At 46.6% G+C, this 20074-nt stretch overlaps 1 protein-coding gene and 1 long non-coding RNA gene across 3 annotated transcripts; both read left to right on the top strand.

Moving 5' to 3' along the window:
* The first annotated feature begins 1436 nt into the window (after positions 1-1436).
* On the top strand, positions 1437-19702 carry TIA1 (TIA1 cytotoxic granule associated RNA binding protein). Of its 2 annotated transcripts, XM_066337389.1 has the most exons (12): positions 1437-1595; positions 4610-4706; positions 6734-6832; positions 8542-8596; positions 9931-10018; positions 12465-12540; positions 14394-14502; positions 15305-15400; positions 15486-15570; positions 17103-17226; positions 17929-18068; positions 19582-19702. In XM_066337389.1, the coding sequence occupies exons 1-12, from the start codon at positions 1570-1572 to the stop codon at positions 19700-19702; spliced, it is 1116 nt and encodes a 371-aa protein (XP_066193486.1). In that variant the 5' UTR covers positions 1437-1569. The 2 variants fall into 2 exon arrangements, with proteins under 2 accessions (XP_066193486.1, XP_066193487.1); XM_066337390.1 differs by lacking the exon at positions 1437-1595 and having other exon boundaries at positions 4641-4706; positions 6738-6832.
* LOC136372611 (uncharacterized) lies at positions 7212-7669 on the top strand. Its single transcript, XR_010745517.1, has 3 exons — positions 7212-7308; positions 7347-7465; positions 7608-7669. It is a non-coding gene; the product is annotated as an uncharacterized lncRNA (long non-coding RNA).
* Positions 19703-20074: the final 372 nt, after the last annotated feature.

Below are 20074 nucleotides of genomic sequence, written 5' to 3'. Positions count from 1 at the left end.
AATTATTTAGTCCCGAATTCTGAAGTTTTTTAGTCCCGAATTCTGAAGTTTTTTATTTTACTTCCTTTTTTTTTTTTTTTTTTAACTTCCTTCACTTTTTATTATTTTTGTTGAACTCCTTTCTTTTAATTTTCCCGCCCCTGTAGAAGGCGCCGCCTTTCTCGGTGCTCACGTGTACTTTTTCGCCCTGCTACTAATCTTTTTACTTTAAATCCTTTTAATTAATCCCTTACTTTTCATTATTTTACTTAACACTTTCGGTTTAAATTCCTTTCGTTTAAACCCTTTTTTAAACGCCTTTATTTTTAGCTACCTAATTTTAATTTCTTTATATTTATTCCTTCCTCCTAGAAGTCTCTGTTCCCTGCGCCCACACAAACCTTTTCAACCTGCTTTTAAACCCTTCACTTTTGATTCCTTCATTTTTAAATCCTTCATTTTAAATCCCTTTCATTAATACATTTTAATTACTTTATTTTGGTAATCTTTATCTCAGTCCTTGTATTTTATCAACTTTATTTCCCGACCCTGGTGCCCTGTTCCCAATGCCCACGTGCCCCTTTTCACTGGGATTTTACTTTTAATTTTTCATTTTATATCTTGTAGTGTTAAACTCCTTCGTTTTAAACGCCTCTATTTTAACTCCTTTAGCTCATTTACTTTTAATTCCTTTACCTCTTTTAATTCCTTTAACTCCCTTTATTTTTATTTCTCAGCTCTGCTGCCCCCATTCCTGGTGCCCACAAGCCCTTGACCTGTATATCCCTTTCCCCGCCGGTTTTAACCCCTTTTAATTATTTTGCTTTCAATTCCTTCATTTTATATTTTGGTCTTTTAACACCTTTATTTTCACACCTTTATTGCCACTTCGCCGCGCTGATGCCCACGTTCCCTGTGCCCACCAACACCTTTTCACCCCGCTCTTAAAACGCTTTCCTTTGAACCCTTTTATTTTTAAACCCTTTATTTTAAACCCCTTCCTTTCTCACCCTTTTACTTTTAGAAACGCCTGTATTTAATAATCAATTTTCGGCGTTTTTTATCGCTGTCCCCTCACGGCCGCGCATGCGCAGAGCGAACATGGCGGCCGAGCTGCGCGTTCCCGCCTCCTCCCTTCTCAGGGTTGCGCATGCGCAGAGCAGACATGGCGGCCGAGCTGCGCGTTCCCGCGCTCTCCCTCCCTCAGGGCTGCGCATGCGCAGAGCAGACATGGCGGCCGAGCTCCGCGTTCCCGCGCTCTCCTTCCCTCAGGGCTGCGCATGCGCAGAGCAAACATGGCGGCCGAGCTGCGCGTTCCCGCGTTCTCCCTCCCTCAGGGCTGCGCATGCGCAGAGCGAACCCGCCGCGCGTCCCCGCGCCGTTCCCGCGCTCTCCCCGCGCACGCGCGTTCCCGCCCCCGGCCGCCCCCCCCCGGCCCCTCAGCCCGCCCGCCCGCCGCCATCTTGCGAGGAGCCGCCGCGGGACCGTCCGCCGGCGGGGCCGGCGCCGCTCGGGCTGCCCGGGCTGCCCAGGGGCTCACGGGGGCCGCCCCGGCGGGCGGGAAGAGCCGGGGCGGGCGGCGGCGGCGCCATGGAGGATGAAATGCCCAAGACCCTGTGAGTGGGGAGGGGGCGAGACCGCCTATTGTTCCCGGCTCCGCGGGGAGGGGTCGCCTCACGGGCGGGCCCCTCAGAGCTCCGCCGCGGAGCTTCAGCCGCCCGCAGTGCTGCGGGAGCGAGCCCCGGCCCGGGGCTGAGGGGTCCCCTCCGGCAGCGAGGGGAGCCCGGCTCCCGCCCTATTCCTGTCCTTTCCCCGTTCCCAGTGCTGGGCACTACGCTCCGGGTGTTCCCCTGGGCCTCCAGCTCACATCTGGAGGGACAGGGGTGTGTAGAAGCTGTGTGTCCCTTCCTCAGTACATCCTAACTCACATGTGCAGAGAAAAGGGCTCTGGATGGTGTGTCCCCCATTTCCCAGGTCACATCCGAAGGGAAGAGTGATCTGGAAGGTGTGTGTCCCCACTTCTGGATAGAAAAGGGTGTGAAAAGTGTGTTCCTCTCTCCCCAGCCCGTCCCAGGTGCCATCTGGAGGGAAGGGGCAGTGTGGAAGGTGTTTCCCCCCACGGCTGCTCCGTCCACGCTCACATCTGGAGGGAAAGGGCTGTGTCCCCCCTCCCCAGCCCAGCCCATGGCAGGGGATGGAACTGGACCATCAGAGTCTTTCCCGTCCCAAACCATCCCGTGGGGAGGCTCCTGTCCTTCTGCCTGGGCTGTGGAGGTTTTTGGGAGCAGCTGGCTGGATTTTACCCTTTGGGGTGTGAGGGGCAAAGAGCTGCAGCACACTGCCCTGCTCAGCAGCAGCTGCCACGAGATGCCCACGAATCCAGTTTATCCCAGTGTTCAAAGCACTCTCTGAACCTGCTGCTTCCCAAGGAGTGAATTAGAAAGCCACATCAGGGCGAGGTGCAGGTTGGATTTTAGCAAAAGGTGCAGGTGCCACACCTGGGCTGTGCTTCCCTCCTTTCCCCAGGCAGGTGTTACCTGGAGTAACTTTCCCTTGTTTGGAGCAGGGAAATCAGCCTCCAATCCTCCCATCCCAGCTCTAGAAGCCAGTGCCAGCAGGAAAGGCACGGGGAGAGAGGGAATCATCCCAAGGTGAGGGAATGTTGTGCCCTTGCAGTGCTCTCCAGGGGTTGAGAAACAACTTGGCCCGGTGACCACAGGACAACAAAACCCCTGATGTGCCCTGCCCCAGCTCTCTGCTTGCCCAGCCCTGGTGTTTTCCCACGTTTTTGGGAGCTATTCCTGGCCTCTGCAAACACAAGGCCACGAGGTGTTGGTGTGGTGATTTGGGGTGATGTTTTCCCCTCATCCCAAGGGTCGTGTGGGGCCTCAGTGAGTGCCAGGGGATGTCTTGGGAAGGCTGAGCTGGAACAGAGCCTGGGCAGAGCTGGGGAATAAGGAGAGATTTATTGAAAGGCCTTTAAATAAACCTTGGGCAGGACAAGAGCCTGGCCAGGGCTGCACCCAAATGGTCACAAAATGGGCACAAAATGGCTGCCTGGTCACAAGGTCTCACACTTTTATAAGTTTTGGTCCATTTGGGGTTGAATTGTCCCATTCCAGCCCCAGGCTGTGAGGTCCCATCCTTCTTGTCCCTCCTCCAGCCCACCCTTGTTTGTGCTTTGGGGCTGAAAGTTGTCCTTGGTGTGCAGCAGGAGAAGGATTTGTTTTGTGTCCCTGCTGTGTGCAGAGCTGAGTGACACTGACTGTGAGCTCAGAGCTGCGCCCCTGGGCACCACAGAGTCTGAAATACATCAAATTAAAACTTGAGGCATCACAAGGAACCCAAATCCCTGTCCTGGTGCTGCTGGTGGCACAGACAGGGAATCATTAAGGCTGGAAAAGATCTCCAGGATCACCAAGTCCTGCCTTAAAACACAGCTCAGCGCTGAGCAACACCCAGGGTGGGGTTTCTCTGCCTCCCTTTGTGTGACTTTCTGGGGTGACACTGGGAGTTGTCACCAGCTGGGGGTCACAGGTCGGGTTTAGGAGGAGCAAAGGCAGAAAGTGCAGCTCAGGTGATCTTTAGGGGATGTTAAATCCGTGCTCACACAGCGATTTCTGTGGGATTTCTGCTCCAGAAACACCCCTGGGTGTGGATTTTGGGGCTCCCAAGGCCCTCTGCACCCTGTCCTCTCCTCCCATATCCCATTCCAGTTGTTTTTCTGGGAATAACTCCTTGTTTTTGCCTTTTCCACCTCACCCATGTCAGTGAGGAGCAGTTGAAGGCAGACAGTGCAGCTACAGGTGACCTTTAAATATCAAATGGCTGTTAAATGTTAAAATGTTCCCTTCCTTGAAAGCCACTTTCCAGCAGCAGCAGCTGCTGGATGTGCAGAGCAGTCAGGGTGCTGCTGTTTGTGTTTTCCCTGGGTGCACGTGGGGTACGTGTCCTCAATTAAATTAATTTGTGGTCTGGAGCACCCACAAAGAGCTGGCAGCTGTTGGGTTGAGCTTCTCCAGATAAACTCAGAACTGGGATTTCTGGATTGGGGAATTGTGTTAGGGATATGGGAATTGGGATTTCTGGTCTGGGAGATCATCATAGGGATGTGGGAATTGGAATTTTTGGACTGGGGAATTGTGTTAGGGATATTGGAATTGGGATTTCTGGACTGGGGAATCATAATAAGGATATGGGAATTGGAATTTCTGGACTGGAAAATTGTATTGGAGATATGGGAATTGGGATTTCTTTACTGGGAATTGTGTTAGGGATATGGGAGCTGGAGTCTGGACTGGGAAACCAGTTTGAAAGGTCGTGTTCACAGTCATGGGCTCCTGGAATGGTTTGGGTGGGAAGGGACATTAAACCCCCCCAGTGCCACCCCTGCCATGGGCAGGGACACCTCCCACTGTCCCCAGGGTGCTCCAGCCTGGCCTTGGGGACACTCCCAGGGATCCAGGGGAGCCACAAATCCTCTGGGAATTCCACCCCAATAGCCCATCTCCCCCAGGCCTGAGGCAGTGAGACATTTCCCCCTCTCCTGTCACACCATCCCTGCTCCCAGAGCCCTGCCCACGTCCCAGTGTGCCCAATGTCCCTGTCCCTGCCTGTGTTTGTCCCTCAGGTACGTGGGGAACCTCTCCAGGGACGTCACCGAGGCTCTGATCCTCCAGCTCTTCAGCCAGATCGGACCCTGCAAGAACTGCAAGATGATCATGGATGTAAGAGCCTGAACCCTCCTCCTCAGAGCTCCAGGCTCGGGGAATTCCTCTGGAAGCAGGGCACAGCCACCTCAAATAAACCTAGAGATGCTCTCAAGTGGTTTTGGCATCGTTTCTGCACGTGCCTGGTGGTGAATTTAGGGATAGGTGGGCATGGAAATGGACAGTGAACTCATGGATTCGTGGGAGGATTGCAAATTTAAAACTCTTTAACATAACTTTGCCTTTCTAAAAAGTTCTGGGGGTGTTGTTTAGTCCTTTTAGAGTGAGAAAACCTGTCCATGTGAGGCTGCTGAGAGGGACAATGAAATTAATTCATGGAAGGATAGCAAATGAAGTTTTAAAAATCCTTTAGCATAATTTTGCCTTTCTAAAGCAGAATAAAAGCTCTGGGAGCTAGTCCCTGTAGAAAAGTGTCCCTGCAGAAAACCTGTCCACATGGGGCTGCTGAGAGGGACAATGACATTAATTCATGGAAGGATGGCAAATGAAGTTTTAAAAATCCTTTACCATAATTTTGCCTTTCTAAAGCAGAATTAAAAGCTCTGGGGGTGTTGTTAGTCCCTGTAGAGTCAGAAAACCTGTCTGGTGAGGGGTCAGCAGTCAGAGGCTGAGCAGAGCAGGCAGAGTTTGTGTCCCTAGTCCTGGGTTTATGTCCCTAATCCCAGGTTTGTGCCCTGGCACTGTAGGACACGAAAGAAAGATGAGACACTCCAAATATTTCAGAAGGCAAAGAGCACAGAAAAAAGGCTTTTATTGTCCAATTCTCAGTGCCTTTTATCAGGTGTTCCCACACAGACTGACCATGGCTGGGGAATAGGAACGACACCTCTCTAATGCCATGGGTTAAACCAGAGAAACAGCAAAACACCACCTGGAGAAAGATTGTTCTGAGCAAGGAGAGTTGTTGGCCAGGATTGATTTGAGAAGGAACTTCCTTGGGGAAATTTTTCCTTGGGAAAAAAGTTAGCAGCTGCCAGCAGGATAAAATCTGTCAGACTCAGAAATATCAGGCCCACAGTGTCCCTAATCCTGGGGGTGTGTCCCTAATGCTGGGTGTGTGTCCCCAATCCTGGGTTTCCATCCACAGTCTCGGGTTTGTGTCCCCAATCCTGGGGCTGTGTCCCCAGTCCCAAGTTCCCTCCCCAGTTCCAGTTCCCATCCCCAGTTCCAGTTCCCATCCCCAATCCTGGTTCCTCTCCCCAATCCCGGGTTTTTAACCCAAATCCCGGGATTCCATCCCCAATCCCTGGGTTCCATCCCCAATCTTGGGTCTGTGTCCCCAATCCTGGGTCCTTGTCCTCTCCCTGATCCTGGGTTTCCATCCCCAATCCCAGTTCCCTCCCCAGTCCTGGATTTTTATCCCCAATCCTGGGTTTTTATCCCCAATCCCAGGTCTGTGTCCCCAATCCCGGGTTTTTATCCCCAATCCTGGGGTTTTATCCCCAATCCCAGGTTTCCATCCCCAATCCCAGTTCCCTCCCCAGTACTGGTCCCCTCCCCTATCCCGGGTTTTTATCCCCTATCCCGGGTTTTTATCCCCAATCCCAGTTCCCCTCCCCTATCCCAGGTTTTTATCCCCAATCCCAGTTCCCTCCCCAATCCTGGGTTTCCATCCCCAATCCCAGTGCCCTCCCCTATCCCGGGTTTTTATCCCCAATCCCAGTGCCCTCCCCTATCCCGGGTTTTTATCCCCAATCCCAGGTCTGTGTCCCCAATCCCGGGTTTCCATCCCCAATCCCAGTGCCCTCCCCTATCCTGGGTTTTTATCCCCAATCCCAGTGCCCTCCCCTATCCCGGGTTTTTATCCCCAATCCCAGTGCCCTCCCCTATCCCGGGTTTTTATCCCCAATCCCAGGTCTGTGTCCCCAATCCCGGGTTTCCATCCCCAATCCCAGTGCCCTCCCCTGTCCCGGGTTTTTATCCCCAATCCCAGGTCTGTGTCCCCAATCCCGGGTTTCCCTCCCCACTCCCCGTCCCCTCCCCTGTCCCGGAGCCCGCCCTGACGGTGCGGTTCCCTGTCTCAGACAGCTGGCAATGACCCCTACTGCTTCGTGGAGTTCTACGAGCACCGGCACGCGGCGGCGGCGCTGGCGGCCATGAACGGCAGGAAGATAATGGGTAAGGTAAGAGCCGTGCCCGGGGTGAGTGTGGGGCCAGCCTGGGCCGGGGCAGTCCTGCTGGGACAGAGACTGCTCCCTGGGGCGGGATCGGACAGGGACAGCGCTCCGGGGAGGAGTTCAGGGGGTGGGAGGAAAAATACAGAGTTTTGGGAAGTTCAGGGTGTTGGGAGAAAGAGTTCAGGGTGTTGGGAGGAAAAATACAGAGTTTTTGGAAGTTCAGGGTGTTGAGGGAGTTCAGAGTGTTGGGAGGAAAAATTCCAAGTTTTGGGAAGTTCAGGGTGTTGGGGGGAGTTCAGTGTTGGGAGGAAAAATGCAGAGTTTTGGGAAGTTCAGAGTGTTGGGAGAAGGAGTTCAGAGTGTTGGGAGGAAAAATGCAGAGTTTTGGGAAGTTCAGGGTGTTGGGAGAAAGAGTTCAGGGTGTTGGGAGAAGGAGTTCAGGGTGTTGGGAGAAGTTCAGGGTGTTGGGAGAAGAGTTCAGGGTGTTGGGAGGAAAAATTCAGAGTTTTGGGAAGTTCAGGGTGTTGGGAGAAGGAGTTCAGGGTGTTGGGAGAAGAGTTCAGGGTGTTGGGAGGAAAAATACAGAGTTTTGGGAAGTTCAGGGTGTTGGGAGAAGGAGTTCAGGGTGTTGGGAGAAGAGTTCAGGGTGTTGGGAGGAAAAATACAGAGTTTTGGGAAGTTCAGGGTGTTGGGAGAAAGAGTTCAGGGTGTTGAGAGAAGGAGTTCAGGGTGTTGGGAGGAAAATTTCAGAGTTTTGGGAAGTTCAGGGTGTTGGGAGGAGTTCAGATTTTGGGAGAAGGAGTTCAGGGTGTTGGGAGAAGGAATTCAGGGTGTTGAGAGGAGGAGTTTCAGAGCACTGGGAGTTCAGGGTGTTGGGAGGAGAAGTTCAGAGTTTTGGGAAGTTCAGGGTGTTGGGAGGAGTTCAGATTTTGGGAGAAGGAGTTTAAGGTGTTGGGAGGAGTTCAGGATGTTGGGAGGAGTTCAGAGAAGAAAGGTTTTGAGAGAATGAGTTCAGTTTTGGGAGTAGAAGTTCAGGGTGTTGGGAGGAGGAGTTTCAGAGCACTGGGAGGAGCTTGGGCCTGAGGATGTGGAACTGGGAGAAAAGTCACAGAATTCCAGGGTGATTTGGGTTGGAAAACCCTCTGGAGCTGATCCCATGCCAAAGTTCATTCTGAGCAGGGTGCCCAGGAGATGATCACAGCCTCTTCCAGGCCTCAAAGGAAAGTTTTCCTTCATATTTCCCTCATGTTTTCCATCTTTTCCTCATATTCAGGTGGAATTGCCCATATATTCCATTCCAGCCCCTCCCCATCCTCCCAGGCAGGAATTCCTTCCCAAAATCCCATTTAAACCTCCCCTTTCCCAGTTTGAAGCCATTCCCTGTGTCCTGTCCCTCTGTCCCTTGTCCCCAGCCCCTCTCCAGCTCTCCTGGAGCCCCTTTAACCCCTGCAAGGAGCTCTGAGCTCTCCCTGGATCCTTCTCTTTTCCAGGTGAACCTCCCAGAACAGGGAACCTCCAGCCCTGTTAATTTAACAACAAACCTTCTCTTTAAGAAAAACAAAACAAAACAAAAAAATTAAATTTGAGTTTTAAACCCCAGCCTTGCACACGAGGTGCCCTGTAGGGTCAGCTCTGAGCACTGGAGCTCTCTGTGAGTTTTGGGAATTGGGATTTTTTGGGATTGGCCAGATCTGACACGTGGTTCCCGTTTGCAGGAGGTCAAAGTGAACTGGGCCACCACCCCCAGCAGCCAGAAGAAAGACACCAGCAGTAAGTGTCACTTGTCCCCTGAGCTGGGCAAGTTCTGGAACAGAAATACTCCACACAGAGCTCCGTGGGAGTGGTTTTGATTGGGGATCCTAATTATTTATTGTGTTTGTGTTAATTAAACTTCAGGGCAAATCTGGTTTTTGCCATCACACGCCGTTCACGAGGTAATTGTGTCTCTTAAACATCAAATTGTGGCTCTCCAGGGTGTTCCCTGAAGCTAAATTGGGGTTTTTTGGTTTGTTTTCCATTAATTTTTTAGGGAACTACTTCCCTTCCGTTTCCTTGTAGCATCAAGAAGGGATTTGGTGGCTGCTGTGAATTAAATCCCAAATCTGGGCAGTTGTGCATTAAATAAAACCCCAAATCTGGGCAGTTGTGCATTAAATAAAACCCCAAATCTGGGTAGTTGTGAATTAAATTAAACCCCAAATCTGGGCAGTTGTGAATTAAATTAAACCCCAAAATCTGGGCAGTTGTGAATTAAATTAAACCCCAAACCTGAGCAGTTGTGAATTAAATAAAACCCCAAATCTGGGCAGTTGTGAATTAAATTAAACCCCAAAATCTGGGCAGTTGTGAATTAAATAAAACCCCAAATCTGGGCAGTTGTGAATTAAATTAAACCCCAAACCTGGGCAGTTGTGAATTAAACCTCAAATCTGTGGCAGTTGTGAGTTAAACCCCAAATGCCTCATTCTGTAGAATTTAACATGCCATTTTTTGTGATATTTAATACTTTTTTTTGTGCTTTTTGATAATGTGTCTTGAACAACAGCTGGAGTTTTACTAAAGGGTTTTTTAAGATGAGGGTTTTTTTCCCTCTCCTCTGCTCAAAAGGATATCTTTAATCATTAAATCCTTTTTCTTTTTCCCCAAAGACACACAAGGTGTAAATAGTCTCAGATTTGGGCAGTAAATGCTGCCAGGCCTTAAAAGCAGAACTGTAAAATTCAAGATACAAATGTGTGTCCTTCAGATCAGTGCAGGAATTCTGTTCCACAGCAAACTCTGCTCTTCCTGTAGCATCCAAAATGGGGGTTTGTGATATTTAATAAGGTTTTTTTGGGTGTTTTGGTTTTGGTTTTTTGGTGGTTTTTTTGGGTTGTGTTTTTTTTTTTGTTTTGTTTTGTTTTTTGTTTTGGGTTTTTTTGTTGTTGTTTTTGGTTTTGTTTTTTGGTTTTTTTTTTTTTTTTTTTTTACTTTTTAATAATGTGGTTTGAACAACACCTGGAATTTTACTAAAGAAGTTTTTAAGATGAGGTTTTTTTTTCCCCTCTCCTCTGCTCAAAAGGATGTCTTTAATCACTAAATCCTTTCTCTTTTTCCCCCCTAAGATCATTTCCACGTCTTTGTTGGCGACCTCAGCCCCGAGATCAGCACTGAGGACATCAAGGCAGCCTTTGCTCCCTTTGGGAGGATCTCGTGAGTTCCTGTTCTGGGGTTGGTGCTGCCTGGAGGCAGCTCAGTGTGCCTCAGCCCCCAAACTCCTGCTCTCACTGCCACATCCCCTTCTGCTCTCACAGTTTTTCAGCTGAGATGAGGTTTTTTTCCCCCTTTTTCCCTCTCAAACAAGCCCAAAGTGGCTTTTCCCAAACTCTGGGAAATAATAATAATAATAATAATAATGAGAACAGATATGCTCTGCCAGTGGAAAAATTTCTTCATTGATTTCCTTTTATTTGAATCTTTACTGGTGCTAAACTCATTTTTATTGAAGCCCTCGAGGTCAGCAGAGAGAAATGGGGTTAATTTTTAGCCTCTGGCTGGTTTGAATCCATGTCAAACATCCTCCCTCTGTGCTCACTCTGCTCATGTTTTCATGAAGATTTTTTTTTTCATGTTTTTGAGTCTTTATTCCCAATTTTTCAGCTGAGAGAAGCAGGGATGAGGGTTTTTTTCCTCCTTTTTTCCCTCTCAAACAAGCCCAAAGTGGCTTTTCCCAAACACTGGGAAATTAAAAATAATAATAATAATTAAAAAAAAATGAAAACAGATATGCTGTGCCAATGGAATATTTCCTGATTGATTTCCTTTTATTTGAATCTTTACTGGTGCTAAACTCATTTTTATTGAAGCCCTCGAGGTCAGCAGAGAGAAATGGGGTTAATTTTTAGCCTCTGGCTGGTTTGAATCCATGTCAAACATCCTCCCTCTGTGCTCACTCTGCTCATATTTTGTGAAGATTTTTTTTTTCATGTTTTTGAGTCTTTATTCCCAATTTTTCAGCTGAGAGAAGCAGGGATGAGGGTTTTTTTCCTCCTTTTTTCCCTCTCAAACAAGCCCAAAGTGGCTTTTCCCAAACACTGGGAAATTAAAAATAATAATAATAATTAAAAAAAAATGAAAACAGATATGCTCTGCCAATGGAATATTTCCTGATTGATTTCCTTTTATTTGAATCTTTACTGGTGCTAAACTCGTTTTTATTGAAGCCCTCGAGGTCAGCAGAGAGAAATGGGGTTAATTCTTGGCCTCTGGCTGGTTTGAATCCCTGTCAAACATCCTCCCTCTGCTCATGTTTTCATGAAGAGTTTTTTTTTCATGTTTTTGGGTTTTTATTCCAGATTTTTCAGCTGAGAGAAGCAGGGATGAGGGTTTTTTTCCTCCCTTTTTCACTCTCAAACAAGCCCAAAGTGGCTTTTCCCAAACACTGGGAAATTAATTATAATAATAATAATTTAAAAAAAAAGATGAAAACAGATATGCTCTGCCAATGGAATATTTCCTGATTGATTTCCTTTTATTTGAATCTTTACTGGTGCTAAACTCATTTTTATTGATGGCCTCGAGGTCAGCAGAGAGAAAAATGGGGTTAATTCTTGGCCTCTGGCTGGTTTGACTCCCTATCAAACATCCTTCCTCTCTTCATGTTTTCATGTTCTTGAGTCTTTATTCCCAATTTTTCAGCTGAGAGAAGCAGGGATGAGTTTTTTTCCCCCTTTTTCCCTCTCAAACAAGCCCAAAGTGGCTTTTCCCAAACTCTGGGGAAATTAAAAAAAAAAAAAAAAAATAATAATAATAATAATATTAATTAAAAAAAAGATGAAAACAGATATTCCTGCTGCTTTGGAGAAGGATTTTTCTCAAGGCCTCTGAGTGCCAGAATTACTGTTAATTAGGCTCAAAACCTTAACGAGTTTCTGCCCACTGTGGTTTCTCAGTGCTGTTCCTATGCTCTGTGCTGATTTCTTTGCCCCCTCTGATTTAATTTCCATGATTTTCTGACTGATTTTTTGGGTATTTTGGCCATTCTGAAGAATGGACAGAACCCCATGGCAAACCAGTTTGCAGTGGAGAAATATTTTATTCATCTTGATCAATTTTATTCACCTTTCTCCATTTTATTCCTTTCTCCCCTCTGGGGTTTTTTTTTGTAGTTCCAGTCATGACCTCAGTTCAATAATCATGTCTGCTCTGTTGGTTTTTAGATTTAAAACATCTTTTCTTTCAGTAATTCCTGAAATAACCAACCTCTCCAAATTTACAAATTGAGCATTAAAGAATTCAGCCAACACATGCCTTTCAACTCCTATTTTTTTTACTCCTTGTTTTTATTTCCTAGTATTAATTTCTATTCAACCTTTGCAACCTGCAGGTAGAACGTGGTGGCAGATAAATCAGATTTTAAAACCTTTGGCCATGGCTCCAGAGATGCAGCCAACACGGAGCAGCTGCTTTGTGCCTCTCCTGGCAGCAGGAACCGGCTGTAAAACCAGTTTTTTCAGAGAAACTCTTTTAATTTGCACGTTTTAAGTCGAATTTTGCTCCTCTGGCTGAGCTGTGGGAGGGTAAAGAGTTGTTTTGAGTGTGGAGGGGAGGGGGGAGAGGTGACACTGTGGGGCTGAGCTGGTTCCCTCTGTGCTTTTAGGGACGCTCGGGTGGTCAAGGACATGGCCACGGGCAAGTCCAAGGGCTACGGCTTCGTCTCCTTCTTCAATAAATGGGTAAGAGCCCTGGGCTGCCTTCTCTGAAAGTGGGTAAAATCTCTTTATAAATGGGTAAAATCCCTTCATTTCTATTGTAATATATGGGTAAAATCCCTTTATTTCCATTGTAATAAATGGGTAAGAGCCCTGGGCTGCCTTCTCTAAAAGTGGGTAAAATCTCTTTATAAATGGGTAAAATCCCTTCATTTCTATTGTAAAAAATGGGTAAAATCCCTTTATTTCCATTGTAATAAATGGGTAAGAGCCCTGGGTTGCCTTCTCTAAAAGTGGGTAAAATCCATTTATTTCCCTATGAATAAATGGGTAAAATCCCTTCATTTCTATTGTAATAAATGGGTAAATGCCCTGGGTTGCCTTCTCTAAAAGTGGGTAAAATCTCTTTATTTCCCTATGAATAAATGGGTAAAACTCCTTCGTTTCCTCCTTCAAAATAATGGGTAAAATCCCTTCATTTCTATTGTAATATATGGGTAAAATCCCTTTATTTCCATTGTACAAAATGGATAAAATCCACTCATTTCCATTGTAATAAATGGGTAAGAGCCCTTGGCTGCCTTCTCTAAAAGTGGGTAAAATCTCTTTATAAATGGGTAAAATCCCTTCATTTCTATTCTAATATATGGGTAAAATCCCTTTATTTCCATTGTAATGAATGGGTAAGAGCCCTTGGCTGCCTTCTCTAAAAGTGGGTAAAATCCATTTATTTCCCTATGAATAAATGGGTAAAATCCCTTCATTTCTATTGTAATAAATGGGTAAATGCCCTGGGTTGCCTTCTCTAAAAGTGGGTAAAATCTCTTTATTTCCCTATGAATAAATGGGTAAAACTCCATCGTTTCCTCCTTCAAAATAATGGGTAAAATCCCTTCATTTCTATTGTAATATATAGGTAAAATCCCTTTATTTCCATTGTACAAAATGGATAAAATCCACTCATTTCCATTGTAATAAATGGGTAAGAGCCCTTGGCTGCCTTCTCTAAAAGTGGGTAAAATCTCTTTATAAATGGGTAAAATCCCTTCATTTCTATTCTAATATATGGGTAAAATCCCTTTATTTCCATTGTAATAAATGGGTAAATGCCCTGGGTTGCCTTCTCTAAAAGTGGGTAAAATCTCTTTATTTCCCTTTGAATAAATGGGTAAAATCCCTTCATTTCTATTGTAATAAATGGGTAAATGCCCTGGGTTGCCTTCTCAAAAAATGGGTAAAATCCCTTCATTTCCATTGTAAAAAATGGGTAAAATCCACTCATTTCCATTGTAATAAATGGGTAAGAGCCCTTGGTTGCCTTCTCAAAAAGTGGGTAAAATACATTTATTTCCCTCTGAATAAATGGGTAAAACTCCTTCATTTCCTCCTTCAAAAATGGGTAAAAATCCCTTTATTTCCATTGTAAAAAATGGATAAGAGCCCTTGGTTTCCCTCCTCAAAAAATGGGTAAAATCCCTTTATTTTCATTGTAATAGCAGTGGGGTCACTCCTGTGTCCCAAATGAAGAGGTGCCAGCCTTGGGTCACTCAGGAGGGAAGTGGGGTCACCCCAGGGCCATGTCCCAGAGGAAGGGTCACTCAGAAGGACAGCAGGGTCACCCCAGGGCCATGTCCCCCAGGAAGGGTCTCAGGGTCACTCAGGGGACAGCAGGGTCACCCCGTGGCCCTGCCCCACAGGAACAGTCTCAGGGTCACTCAGGGGACAGCAGGGTCACCCCGTGGCCCTGTCCCACAGGAAGGGGTGGCAGCAGTGGGGACATTCCCAGGGTCACTCAGGGGACAGCAGGGTCACCCCGTGGCCCTGTCCCCCAGGAAGGGGTGGCAGCAGTGGGGTCAGTGGGGTTTGTCCCCCTGCAGGACGCCGAGAACGCCATCCAGCAGATGGGGGGCCAGTGGCTCGGGGGGCGGCAGATCCGGACCAACTGGGCCACCAGGAAACCTCCGGCTCCCAAGAGCACCTATGAGAGTAGGTGCCCACCCTGGGCCCTGCCAGCTCCTGGGGTGGGGCATCCCAGAGGGTTTGGGCTGGGAGGGACCTCAGAGCCCACCCCAAACCAGCCCTGCCTTGGGCTGGGGCACCTTCCCCTGTCCCGGGTGCTCCAGGCCCCATCCTGGGCACTGCCAGGGGTGGAGCAACCACAGCAAATCTGGGAATTCCAGCCCAGCCCCTCCCCACCCTCATTCCTGCCCAGTATCCCATCAGATCTCCCCTTTTCCCAGTGGGAAGCCATTCCCTGTGTCCTGTCCCTCCATCCCTTGTCCCCAGTCTCTCTCCAGCTCTCCTGGAGCTCCTCTCCCGAGATCTTGGGCATTTTGAATCTGTCCAGGGAATGGTTTGGGTTGAAAGGATCTTAGAGCTCATCCAGGGCCACCCCTGCCATGGGACACCTCCCACTGTCCCCAGGGTGCTCCAGCCTGGCCTTGGGCACTTCCAGAGATCCAAGGACAGCCACAGCTCCTCTGGGAATCCCATCCCAGCCTCTCCCCACCCTCCCAGGCAGGAATTCCTTCCCAAAATCCCATTTAAACCTCCCCTTTCCCAGTGGGAAGCCATTCCCTGTGTCCTGTCCCTCCATCCCCAGTCCCACTCCAGCTCTCCTGGAGCCCCTTTAACCCCTCGAAGGAGCTCTGAGCTGTGTCCCTGTAAAGATTTCCAGGTTGTTCCCAACATCTTATTCCAGTCAGGACTCAAATTCCCTCACAATTCCCATCCCCACCCTTTGAAAAACAAAATAAAAAAAAACCCTCCCCTTCCAAATCTCTTCCAGCAAACACCAAACAATTGTCCTACGACGAGGTGGTCACTCAGTCCAGCCCCAGCAACTGCACGGTGTACTGTGGAGGGGTCACCTCGGGCCTCACAGGTAACGTGTCACCCCAGCCACAGCTGTCCCCGTGTCACCCATGGGTGCCTCACGCTGCTCTCTGTCTCTGTCCTTCCTGCTCCAGAGCAGCTGATGCGCCAGACCTTCTCCCCCTTCGGGCAGATCATGGAGATCCGAGTGTTCCCGGATAAAGGTTACTCCTTTGTCAGGTGGGAATGGCCTCAGCGGGAGGTTTTCAAAGGGGGTTTTTGTTTGGTTTTCTTCGGGGAGGTCCCGGCTCTGACAGCTCTCTGGAAATGGGAGAGATCTTTTAATTTCTTCCTTCAAGGAATGGGTAAAATCCCTTCATTTTTTTCTTTACTGAATGGGAGAGATCTCTTAATTTACTCCTTCAAGGAATGGGTAAAATCCCTTCATTTTTTTCTTTACTAAATAGGAGCGATCTCTTAATTTCCTCCTTCAATAAATGAGTAAAAGCCCTTCATTTTTTTCTTTACTAAATAGGAGAGATCTCTTAATTTCTTCCTTAAATAAATGGGTAAAATCCCTTCATTTTTTTCTTTACTAAATAGGAGAGATCTCTTAATTTCCTCCTTAAATAAATGGGTAAAGTCACTTCATTTCCATCTTCAGAAAATGGGTAAGATGTTAGATGCCTTCAATAACCACTTGGAACAGGGCCCTTTGTCATCCAGGAAAATCCCTTTATTTCCTTCTCCTATAAATAGGGAGATCCCTTCATTTCCTTGCAATGAATGGGGACTTTTATGTTACCCATTTAGTAAAAAAAAAATCAGTTAAAAAATAAACAAAAATCAAAAAAATGTAGTAAATATCAGTAAAATTGACGAATCATTCCCATTTAATAAAAAAATCAGTTAAAAAATCAAGTAAAAATAGAAAAAAAGTTACTTATCTTTCCCTTTAGTAAGAAAATTAGTAAAAAGTCATTTAAATAATCAAAAAACTAATAAAAAATCAATTAAAAAAATCAGAAATAGGGAAAAAATCAATACATTGACAAATCTTAAACATTTTATAAAAATTAGTGAAACATCAATTAAAAACGAAAAAATAGGAAAAATCAATACATTGACTAATATTAAACATTTTATAAAAATTAGTAAAACACCAATTAAAAATGAAAAAAATAGGAAAGAACCAATACATTGACTAATCCTAAACATTTTGTAAAAATTAGTAAAAAATCAATTAAAAAATTAAGAAATAGAAAAAAAAATCAATACATTGACTAATCCTAAACATTTTGTAAAAATTAGTAAAAAAATCAATTAAAAAATTAAGAAATAGGAAAGAATCAATACATTGACTAATCTTAAACATTTTATAAAATTTAGTAAAACATCAATTAAAAAATTAAGAAATAGAAAAAAAAAAATCAATACATTGACTAATCCTAAACATTTTATAAAAATCAATAAAAAATCAATTTAAAAATTAAGAAATAGGAAAGAATCAATACATTGACTAATCTTAAACATTTAGTAAAAAAATCAGTTAAAACCCAATTTTAAATATTCAAATAGTAAAAAAAAAATTAACGACTTGACAAACCTTCCGCATTTAGTAAGAAAATGAGTAAAAAAAAACCCAATTAAAAAATTTTAAAAATTAGTAAAAAATTCAATAAATTACCTATTCTCCTTGCCAAATCCCCGAATTTATTTCAGGAGAGTCGTTCCCAGGAAATATCCCAATAAATATTCCCGGTTATCTCCAGGTTCAGCTCCCACGAGAGCGCGGCGCACGCCATCGTCTCCGTCAACGGCACCACCATCGAGGGCCACGTGGTCAAGTGTTACTGGGGCAAGGAGACGCCTGACATGGTCAGCCCTGTGCAGCAGGTCAGCAGCCTCCTGCAGATGGTCATTAGTCACCTGTTAATTGGCTGAGGGGTGGGAATGGGAGGGAGGGATGGAGGGATGGATGGATGGAAGGGTTTGATGGGATGTTGGAAAGGGTTTGATGGGGTATTGGAAGGGTTTGATGGGATATTGGAAGGGTTTGATGGGATATTTGGAAGGGTTTGATGGGATATTGGAAGGGTTTGATGGGATATTGGAAGGGTTTGATGGGATATTGGGAAGGGATTGATGGGATATTGGAAGGGTTTGATGGGATATTGGAAAAGTTTGATGGGATATTGGAAGGGTTTGATGGGATATTGGGAAGGAATTGATGTGATACTGGGAAGGGTTTGATGGGATATTGGAAGGGTTTAATGGGATATTTGGAAGAGTTTGATGGGATATTGGGAAAGGATTTGATGGGATAATGGAAGGGTTTGATGGGATACTGGGATGGGTTTGATGGGATACTGGGAAGGGTTTGATGGGATACTGGGATGGGTTTGATGGGATATTGGGGTGGGATTGATGGAACACTGTGAAGCACCACGAGGGACATCAGGAAGAGCCAGCCTGTCACTCCCAGCACACCTGGCAGCCCCACGGCCACCTCAGACCCTGCACACCCTCAGGAGGGGTGACAATTCCCAATGTCCCCAATGTCCCCCGTCCCTGAGGCTGTCCCGTGTGTGTCCCCAGGGCCAGCTGAGTTACCCCCCGGCCTATGGGCAGTGGGGACAGTGGTACAGCGGGGCCCAGCTGGGCCAGTACGTCCCCAACGGGTGGCAGGTGCCCACCTACGGCGTCTACAGCCAGGCCTGGAACCAGCAGGGCTTCGGGTGAGTCCCCAGGGCCTCCAGCACCAGTTCTGTCCCTTCTGGGAAGGGAGGTTTGCACCTCGGAGCTGCAGCAGTTTGGGGACAGCCCAGCAAGGGTTTGGGTCAGTCATGAGCGTTTTTATCCCTTTTGGGAAGGGAGATTTGCACCTTGGAGGGGCAGCAGTTTGGGGACAGCCCAGCAGGGCTTTGGGGGAATCCAGAGTGGTTTTATCCCAATTTCTCTCCCTTTTGGGAAGGGGGTTTTGTACCTTGGAGCTGCAGCCAGGAAGAGGACATCCCAATGGGGGTCTGGATGATTCCAGAGCATTTTTATCCCAATTTTTCTCCCTTTTGGGAAACAATTTTTGCACCTCAGAGCTGCAGTATGGTGAGGACATCCCAATGGGGGTTTAAATGATTCCAGAGCATTTTTATCCCAATTTTTCTCCCTTTTGGGAAGGGGATTTTGTACCTTGGAGCTGCAGCCAGGAAGAGGACATCCCAATGGGGGTTTGGATGATTCCAGAGCATTTTTATCCCAATTTTTCTCCCTTTTGGGAATCGATTTTTGCGCCTCAGAGCCACAGCAGGGTGGGGCCACCCCGACAGGGCTTTGGGTGAATCCAGGATGGTTTTATCCCTGATTTTCTCCCTTTTGGGAAGGGATTTTTGCCCCTGGGAGCTGCAACCAGGAAGAGGACATCCCAGTGGGGGTTTGGATGAATCCAGAGTGTTTTTATCCCAATTTTTCTCCCTATTGGGAAACAATTTTTGCTCCTTGGAGCTGCAGCGAGGTGGGGACACCCCAGTAGGGATTGGAATGAATCCAGAGCATTTTTATCCCAAATTTTCTCCCTTTTGGGAATCAATCTTTGTACCTCAGAGCCACAGCAGGATGAGGACATCCCAATGTGGGTTTGGTTGAATTCAGAGTGGTTTTATCCTAAATTTTCTCCCTTTTGGGAAACAATTTTTGCACCTCAGAGCTGCTACAGGCTGAGGACATCCCAATGTGGGTTTGGATGAATCCAGAGCATTTTTATGTCAAATTTTCTCTGTTCTGGGAATCAATCTTTGCACTTCAGAGCTACAGCGGGGTGAGGACATCCCAGTGGGGATTTGAATGATTTTTGAGCATTTTTATCCCAGATTTTCTCATTTTGGGAAACAATTTTGGTACCTTGGAGCTGCAACAGGGTGAGAACATCCCAATGAGGGTTTGAACGATTTTAGACCATTTTTATCCCAGATTTTCTCCTTTTGGGAAACAATTTTTGCACCTCAGAGCTGCAACAGGGAGAGAACATCCCAATGGGGGTTTGAATGACTTTAGAGCATTTTTACCTCAATTTTTCTCCCTTTTGGGCAAAAACCTAACCCCTAACCCTTTTGGGGGGAGAAAAAATTGATAAAATTTTTGCACCTCGAAGCCGCACCAAGGCGAGCCCACTTCAACAAGACCCCAACCCCCTTTCCCTAAACCTTCCCCAGACAATCCCCCAGACCCCTGAAGGCTTTTTCTCCTCCCCTGCAGGCAGAGCCAGTCCTCAGCGCCGTGGATGGGCGCAGGTTACGTGCCGCCGGCGCAGAGTCACAGCGGCCCCGCCGTGGTGCCACCCCAGCCCGGCTTCAGAGTGGGCTTCGAGACCCCCTGAGCCCCCCACTCACCGAGTGAGCCCTCTTCTGTGTCCCCAAAAAGCCTTCAGATGTCACAGAAATCCTCCATTTTTTTTTTTTTTTTTTTTTTTTTTTTTTTTTTTTTTTGTCATCCCAAATAACCCCCCCCCAAAAAAATGCTGGATCGTCTCCACCGTCATCGCCGTTTCTGGGTTCTTGGTTTGGGGTTTTTTTTCTCGTTATTTTTGGGGTTTAGTTGTTGTTTTTTGATGTGGTTTGGGGTTTTTTTGCCTTTTTTTTTTTTTTTTTTTTTTTTTTTTTTTTTTTTTGGGGGTTTTTTGTCTTTTGGAAACGCAAAAAAAAAAATCTCGCAGGGATTCATCTGCCTTAGCTGAGCAATGGAGGCAGGA

The sequence above is a fragment of the Sylvia atricapilla genome, chromosome 28, assembly GCF_009819655.1.
Source record: "Sylvia atricapilla isolate bSylAtr1 chromosome 28, bSylAtr1.pri, whole genome shotgun sequence".
Classification (NCBI taxonomy): Eukaryota; Metazoa; Chordata; class Aves; order Passeriformes; family Sylviidae; genus Sylvia; species Sylvia atricapilla.
The sequence above is the reverse complement of the archived record's forward strand: the minus strand, read 5'-3'. Positions and strand labels throughout refer to the sequence as shown.

Bases quoted from the DNA above. Each gene is read 5' to 3' on its own strand.
- TIA1 (XM_066337389.1), top strand. From the start codon at position 1,570: ATGGAGGATGAAATGCCCAAGACCCT. The intron at 4,707-6,733 runs GTAAGAGCCTGA...TCCCTGTCTCAG, and splicing joins ACTGCAAGATGATCATGGAT to ACAGCTGGCAATGACCCCTA. The intron at 14,503-15,304 runs GTAGGTGCCCAC...AATCTCTTCCAG, and splicing joins TCCCAAGAGCACCTATGAGA to CAAACACCAAACAATTGTCC.